General features: G+C 45.3%; 2 protein-coding genes across 2 annotated transcripts; both read left to right on the top strand.

Annotated features, from left to right (window-relative positions):
* Positions 1-3,667: 3,667 nt before the first annotated feature.
* Positions 3,668-5,000, top strand: LOC119304021 (glutathione S-transferase F11-like). The gene is made up of 2 exons (XM_037581185.1): positions 3,668-3,982; positions 4,268-5,000. The coding sequence occupies exons 1-2, from the start codon at positions 3,781-3,783 to the stop codon at positions 4,744-4,746; spliced, it is 681 nt and encodes a 226-aa protein (XP_037437082.1). The 5' UTR covers positions 3,668-3,780; the 3' UTR covers positions 4,747-5,000.
* Positions 5,001-6,474: 1,474 nt separating this feature from the next.
* Positions 6,475-7,849, top strand: LOC119304023 (glutathione S-transferase F10-like). Its single transcript, XM_037581186.1, has 3 exons — positions 6,475-6,976; positions 7,066-7,114; positions 7,208-7,849. The coding sequence occupies exons 1-3, from the start codon at positions 6,824-6,826 to the stop codon at positions 7,675-7,677; spliced, it is 672 nt and encodes a 223-aa protein (XP_037437083.1). The 5' UTR covers positions 6,475-6,823; the 3' UTR covers positions 7,678-7,849.
* The last annotated feature ends 454 nt before the right edge of the window (positions 7,850-8,303 follow it).

Genomic DNA, 8,303 nt, shown 5'->3' with positions numbered 1-8,303 from the left:
TTTCGAGTGCAAAGAGGATGCCCTTGGAAAGATTGGCTTCTCATCTTATCAGAAATGCACTGCAACTATCCGGATGCTTTCATACGGAGTGCCCAGTGATCTCATTGATGAGTACGTCCGTATGAGTGAGTTTACGTGCCTAGAGTCCATGTACAAGTTCTGCAAGGCTGTGATTGTTGTGTTTGGCCCTGAGTACTTGAGAGAGACGACTGCTAAAGATACAACCCCCTTGTTGGCGATGAATGCCAGCAGGGGCTTCTTAGGGATGCTTGGCATCATAGATTGCATGCACTAGGAGTGGAAGAACTGCCCTTCTGCTTGGTAAGGGCAGTATAGGGGCCATGTTAGGGCTTGCACAATTATACATGAGGCAGTGGCCTCACAAGATCTCTGAATCTGACACTCTTTCTTTGGCATGGACGGACCGGCCAATGATATCAACATGCTTCAACGCTCGCCAGTGTTTGCAAGGCTTGTCGAAGGCAACTGCCTGCCGGTGAATGTTAACATCAACGACCACAACTACAACAAATGTTACTACCTAGGTGACGGTATCTATCCTCAGTGGACCACTGGTGTGAAGACAATCCCCAACCCTGTTGGAGAGAAGAGGAAAAGATTTGTCTAAGAGCAAGAGAGTGCTAGGAACGATGTCGAGCGTGCCTTTGGTGTTCTGCAGTCTCGATGGGGCATCGTTCGGTATCCTGCTAGAACTTGGAGCACCAAGAAATTGTGGGAGGCAACGACTGCTTGTGTGATCATGTACAATATGATCGTAGAGGATGAGCGTCCGAAACGTATATACGATCAAGGGTTTCAATTTCAGGGTGACAGTGTTGTTCCTGAGCATGAAGGAGGAGCGGCAACATTTGCATAGTTCACTCAATTTCATCATCAAATGCGTGATTGGAAAACTCACATTTAATTGCAAAATGATTTGGTTGAGTATATGTGGGCTCATGTTGGCAAGCAATAGAAGTATCTTTTTTTAAATTTATTTGAGACAATTTAATTTTTATTCGGCTTGTAAACTATGCTAAGTTTATTTGGTTGTGAAACTATGCTATTTTTGTTTGCTTGTGAAACTATACAAAATGTGTGTATATTTGTTAAAAAACGACGGCCGGCCGTCCATGTTCGCAAATATAGGTCACCGCGTTGAGCGCACTACCAATCTAAATCATAAACAGAGCGGGCGGCCGATCCAAGCATACAAAAAACAAACAAAATCACCATCTATTTAGGTCGACGTGTTGGAGTTGCTCTTATGAGTTGAGGGCATAAGAGCATCCTTAACACTAGTGTAGTGTCAAAAACGCTTTTATATCATGAAACCGAGGAAGTAGTTGGTTAGGTGCATCCAGAAAGTACTCCCTTTAACCGGGTTTATAAGGTTCATTTGGTTTGTCGCATCGATAAAAATATCAGCATCTACATCCGCATATAAATAGAATATTAAAATACACCTCATGTTAGATATAATGATAATCAATATTTTCCTTAATAAACTTGGCCTAAAAACGTTCAATTTAAGACAAAATCAAATGAGCCATGTAAACATGATAAAGGTGGGAACAAATTTTGCGGAAGCCTCAACAATTTATTTTGATGATTGCTATCATATGCAATGGCCGAGTCAGGAATTGAAAATCAAGGGGGCCAAATGACTCAATCTTTTGATAACAGGGGGCCACACATATACTAATACATGCATTTTCCCTAAATTCTGCAATGTTCATCTTCTAACTAGCAGCAAATCAGTGATGGGGGGAGGGGGGCATAGGGCCCCTGCTGGCCCCCGTCTCCGCCACTGATCATATGTCATGTGAATTCTTATACTTTATTATAAGCCATCGGGTTGTAGCTGATAGGACATTGATGAGTCGAGGAAGGTGGAAGGAATGCAGCTAACGGGTCGCCGGTGTCGGAAACACACCGGTAGAAGACACCGACAGAACCATGGACACTGGAAAATGCAGGTCCAGGGGTCCGTTCGAAGGCAGCAATGGCTGGGAAACAACCACTTGGCCTTAACACCACCACACTACAAACGTCACCACAGCTCGGACACATCTGCGTCGAGGCTGGCCCGCAAGCCTCGGCTAGCATGGCGCCATTGTGGCCGCAACGGCTGCCCCTGCACCCCGACTAGCATCAACGTATGCAAAATAGAGGAGCTGGGTTGCACCTTCGGGGGGACTGTAGGGGAGCAATGGTAGGGTTGAGCACACCACGTCGCAAAACGTGCCAAATGGTAGGGTGGAGCAGCCCCCCTCCTTCCTCTGGATGCACTTCCGACATGGGTTGGGAGGTTCCCTCCGGCTGCTGCTCCACCCTGTCGTCTGGCACATGTTGCGACGTGGTGTGGCCTTCAACACTATTGCTGATCCCCTACAGTCACCCTAGATGGCGCTAGGGGAGGATGGATCTGCCCCGCCACCACCATCCCCAGGCTCAGCAAGGCTTCGCTGGCAAGCCTCTGGTGGCGGTGATACGAGCGGAGGGTCAAGGAAGTGCCCGCTGGTGGCGGTGGCTAGGGTATCTCCAGTGTCGCCTTGGGGGTGCCGCCACCACCATCCCCAGGCTCAGCAAGGCTTCGCTGGCAAGCCTCTGGTGGCGGTGATACGGGCAGAGGGTCAAGGAAAGGCCCGCTGGTGGCAGTGGCCAGGGTATCTCCAGTGTCGCCTTGGGGGTGCCGCCACCACCATCCCCAGGCTCAGCAAGGCTTCGCTGGCAAGCCTCTGGTGGCGGTGATACGGGCGGAGGGTCAAGGAAGGGCCCGCTGGTGGTGGTGGCTAGGGTATCTCCAATGTCGCCTTGGGGGTGACGTAGGGGACGGGACGATGGGCATCTCTTGCTGGTCGGTTAGTTTGAATCCTAGTTTTTTCATAACCACACCTCTTTTGTGGTCTCTGCCTTGGTTATAGAGATTTCGGAGGCATACCTAACAAAAGTAATAATGTGAAAGCATATTAGCTCAGATATGTTCTCCTTTTGCAGATGCATACCTAAAATGTTAATATTTCCAAAAGGAAAATATACAATTTAATTCCATATTGTAGCTGTACGTATACATATGAAGTTTCTTTGAGGGCTATATAAAACTTGAGAAATGTTTTATTAAGGATCCTCTTAGCCGGCAAACATTCGCTAGAAGGAGATGGCATTTCGAATGATTTCACTGCCAGTGTTAGTTGTAAGGATGATGACAACCTCTACATGACCGTCTCTTGAGAAAAAAAGGTACAATTGGTTTAAAACTGCCGCCATTTGATCTCGTGAAACAACTAAAACTGCCAGAAAAAAAGCGTTTGTTTGCCTTCCCGCTCTCAGCCGACATCCGCTAGGTAACATTACAGTTTTTTAATTACTCGGTATCTTCTTTTCTGCAGAGAGGACTGATTTATTGCAGGTTATGATGATTTGTTTTGAGAATAAATTTTGGCCATGACAAATTTGCCGTAGCTCAAGTTTCTGAAGCTTGAAAAACATAGCCAAAAAATGGGTGCTTGGTATCTAACCTTTTTTTCCAACAAAAATAACAGATTTATTTGCTGATAATGGATTTTGTTCATGGCGAATTGCCGCAGAGAAGGTTGCCCCACCTGTCAGAACTCAGGACAGAAATGCAAAACATACGGGGGCGGGGGCTGACTGGGCAGCGCATTCCTTCCCAGTCTCGCACTCGCTCTGCAGTAGCACCTGCCTCTGTCTCACACTCGCTATCTCCTACCCACCTATCCCCCGTCCGTCCGTCCGTCTAGGTCTGGAGAAGCGGCGATGGCGGCGCCCGTGACGGTCTACGGGCCGGCGATCTCGCCGGCGGTGGCCCGCGTGGCGGCGTGCCTGCTGGAGAAGGACGTGGCCTTCCAGCTCGAGGCGGTGGACATGTCCAAGGGCGAGCACAAGTCCCCCTCCTTCCTCAAGCTCCAGCCCTTCGGCCAGGTCCCCGCCTTCAAAGACCACCTCACCACCGTCTTCGGTCGGTACCAACTTCTCCTGCTACTTCTGCATCTAGTATCTTCACATCTTGTTTTGCTTCCCTATCAATTGCAAGTGCCATTCGTTGACAAAGATGTACAGTTTACTTAGATCTGCATACATTTTATCAGTAATTATCCAGTTTCTGAATTGAGGGTAAATTCCAGTGCTGGCATGTTCATATGTATGGATGATTGGTTGACTTTCCCCTGAATGTGAAAGAAAAGAAAGATATCTGTAAAATGGTCGTTTGTGTTCACAAGTTGTATGGTTCATCTTTTGGCAGAGTCAAGGGCTATTTGCCGTTACATCTGTGACCAGTACTCGGACCGTGGCAACCGGACTCTCCTAGGCCGGAAGGAAGACGGCGCGGTAGGCCGCGCCGCCATCGAGCAATGGGTAGAATCTGAAGGCCAGGCATTTAACCCTCCGAGCTTGGCCATCGCATTCCAGCTCACCTTCGCGCCGCTCATGGGTATGGCCACCGACATGGCCGTGGTCGAGCAGAATGAGGCGAAGCTCGCCAAGGTGCTTGATGTATACGAGCGGCGGCTGGCGGAGAGCCAGTATTTCGCCGGCGACGAGTTCACCCTTGCCGACCTTGTGCACATGCCCAACACTGATCTTCTCGTGAGCAAGACCGGCAAGGCGGGTCTGATCACCGAGAGAAAGAACCTGTCCAGATGGTGGGACGAGGTCTCGGCTCGTCCGTCGTGGAAGAAGGTTGTCGAGTTGCAGAGTGTACCACGACCCTCTAAAGCTTGAGGCCCCCTTCATCTTTTAGTCGAGCAGCTTCTGGTGGTAATTAGTCACATTCTGTTATGTGTTGCCATTGCTGTTAAAGTGTGAAATGTGAAAGACTCGGGCCGCTTTGTACTACTCCTTCTATCTATCTCTGCTATTATTAAGTTTGTGCTTGGTTGGATTACTACCCTGTTACTTTCTTAATGCAGTTGCTGTAAGAACTTGATCGCATTGCATAATCCACATAAATCTATTTATGAGATGTTGGTTCACTACCCTGTTACTTTCAGTGGGTCACTGACAATCTCTTTCCCTACTGAATTTTACTCTCTCCATTCCAAATTATTTGAAGTTCTAGCTTTGTCCCAAGTCAAACTTAAATAAGTTTGACCATCTCTATAGAAAAATGTGCTAAATATCTACAACATCAAGCTGTTGATCCACGCCTTAAGCTAGGTGATATATATGTACGGTAATGCAAGATGGCACATCTTGATTCAATTATTGATCCATATATTGTCTTACTAGCAGTGTTGGGATTGGGGTGTATGATTCGAAGATAAATAACAAGTGCGAGTTGTCATTTGTAGTATTTGGCCTTCTCAAATATACTTGGATAAATCCATTCTGGACTACAAGAAAAGTTGAGAAACAAATAGAGTCCTGGCAAATATGAGGCGGCTCAAATGTTCAAACAATTCCGCGGTGTGCTAATGCAAGCTAAATAATACTTATTTCAGTTGCTGAGAATGAGATGCTGATTATCACTTGGGTGAATGCATATTGGCAGCTTCTTATTTTGCCTCTTCACACCATTATCAGTAATATAATATGTAAAATTTGAGCATGAATTCATCTTGTCATTTTACAGGCACTACTACTAATAAATCAGTTATGTTCTACCAAATGAAACATACTGGGATTGAAAGCTAAGCACATTCAAAGATTCCTCCATCAGATGAACGGTTCAATTATACCTGACTCCATATGGGGGATGTTGCTTTTGTCGAGAAATATATTCTTGCACTCTGACAGAAGTCATCAGATCTTCGTTACTGCTGGTACTTGATGCCAACCTTCTTACTTATCCAAGCCTGATAGTATTGCTGGCTGAAGTGCAAGCTAAATGCTCAGGATGACATGCTGATTATCACTTGGGTTAATGCATTTTGGCAGTTTCTTATTTTGCCTCTTCATAGTAATCTAGTAATATGTAAAACTTAAGCAACTGAATTCAGCTTGTCAATTTACAGGCACTACTCCTGATAAATGAGTTCTGTTCTTCTACCAAATAGAACATACTGGGATCGAAATCTATGTGTGTGCATGGATTTCAATCCCAGTATGTTTTTTCTTCCATCAGACCAACGGTTGAATTATATACCTGACCCCATACGGGAGACATTACTTTATGTCGAAAATTTTATTCTTGTACCCTAGCAGAAGCCATCAAATCTTCATCACAGCTGGTACTTGATGACAATCTTCTTACTTATCCTAGCCAAATTCTATCTATCAATTGTCCCAAACCATCCATGCCAACATCATGAGCTCCTCATATGCTAAAAATTTTCTCAGTCAAGTTATGAAAGACTGGATTATAAACATATACCTGACTAGTGACTCCATACGGTGGACGTTGCTTTTATCGAAAAAATTATTCTTGCACTCTGACAGAAATCATCAGTCTTCGTTAGTGTTGGTACTTCGATGCCAATCTTCTTACTTATCCAAGCCAAATTCTCTCTGCCAATTGTCCCAAACCATCCATGCAACATCAGAGCTCCTCATATACTGTTTTGAGCTTTCTCAGTCAATAATCAAAGACTGGATTGTAAATAAATAATGCTATATATTTTGCTGGGCTTGTTTGCTACAACAGACATTATGATTGCTGCAAGCAAGAATCCAGAACCACACTTTCTCTTTACACTTTCCCTTTCCAATTGTAAAATATTGTGCTAGGTAGCAAGGGCAAGGCAAGTATGGAATTCCACCTTTTCTTTTCTTCAAATACCTTGCATTGAAACCTGCTGTCACCATTCCTCATTGCCATTGCATAGCCTGACAAAGAGATCAATCAAGCCAAAGAGAAAGGATGGCTTCAGGCTTGCAGGTGTTTGGCCAGCCAGCATCCACCGATGTTGCCAGGGTTCTGACATGCCTCTTTGAGAAGAATTTGGAGTTTGATCTCGTCCGCATCGACACATTCAAGAGACAGCACAAGCTTCCTGAGTTTGTCAGGCTGCGGGTAGGATGCTTCGATCACTTCTTATTCAGTTTCAAAAAATCTTGAATTAGGTAAAGCATGTACTAATTTTTCCATTCATCTTTTTGCAGGATCCAAGTGGACAAGTGACATTCAAGCATGGCGACAAGACTCTTGTCGGTAAGGAGAACATGAACACAGTTATTATCACGTTACATTTCTGGATTCAGTTTTCTTTCAAGGACTGAAAGGCAATGTGAACCTTCTGTGCAGATCCAAGGGCTATTTGCCGGTACCTCTGTACCCAGTTCCCAAACCAGGGAAACAGGAACCTCTATGGAACAGGTTCTCTGGAGCGGGCATCAATAGAACAGTGGCTGCAAGCAGAGGCTCAGAGCTTCAACCCTCCCAGCTCGGCCCTCGTGTTTCAGCTGGCATTTGCTCCTCTTCTGGAAATTCCTCAGGACCACATGGCCATTGCAGAGAATGAGAGGAAGCTTCAGCAAGTCCTCAACGTTTACGACGAAATACTCTCCAAGAATGAGTACCTGGCTGGCGATGAGTTCACCCTGGCCGACCTCTCCCACCTTCCGGACTCGCAGTACATCGTGAGTTCAGAGAGAGGGAGGAAGCTCTTCACCTCCAGGAGGAATGTGGCGAGGTGGTTCGACAAAATCTCGAGGCGCAAGGCCTGGGAGCAGGTTGTCAAGATGCAGATGGAGCATCCTGGGGCCTTTGAGTAACGCCTTGGTGGTTGCAAGCAAGTATTTTGAGTTCATCTTGAAGAGCTCTCTCTGTTTATCGATCGTACTGTCATGTGTTCTTTCATCATTGTTGCTACTTGTGTTGTCGTCATTTACTGAATCCTCACCGACGTTGTCTTGTGAACCAGAATAATATGAGGCCTGTTTGTGATGTGTTATGTACATTGCGCCGTTTAAAATGCTTTTGCCCTGGTGTGTACTCTACTGTCTTTTTTTCACATGTACCATTTTATTAACAGAAAGAAACTTGATTTTTTTTCAGGTGTATATTTCACTAATTTCATTTCCAGTTAGTTCTTGTTTGCAAATGTTGTTGTATTTACATGTTCTATGAGCTTGCATTCTGGTTGCATATTTCGTGCGTAACGGCTGATATTGTGAAACATAATACACGAGGGAATCTCATCAATTTGAGCCGCATTTGCTCGAAAGTCAAGATGCCTAGTCAAAAGCCCAACTTAATATTTCTTGACTTTCGACCAACATACCTATTTGATTGTTTTCTCTCAGAAGCTTGGGAACGCTAAAACTTCCCACATTTTTTTTGAACCAAAAACCGTAGAACAATCGTTCTACGGTAAATTTCATTCAAAAGAAAGCAAAGT

The sequence above is a fragment of the Triticum dicoccoides genome, chromosome 5A (genome assembly GCF_002162155.2).
Source record: "Triticum dicoccoides isolate Atlit2015 ecotype Zavitan chromosome 5A, WEW_v2.0, whole genome shotgun sequence".
Taxonomy (NCBI): domain Eukaryota; kingdom Viridiplantae; phylum Streptophyta; class Magnoliopsida; order Poales; family Poaceae; genus Triticum; species Triticum dicoccoides.
The sequence above is the reverse complement of the archived record's forward strand: the minus strand, read 5'-3'. Positions and strand labels throughout refer to the sequence as shown.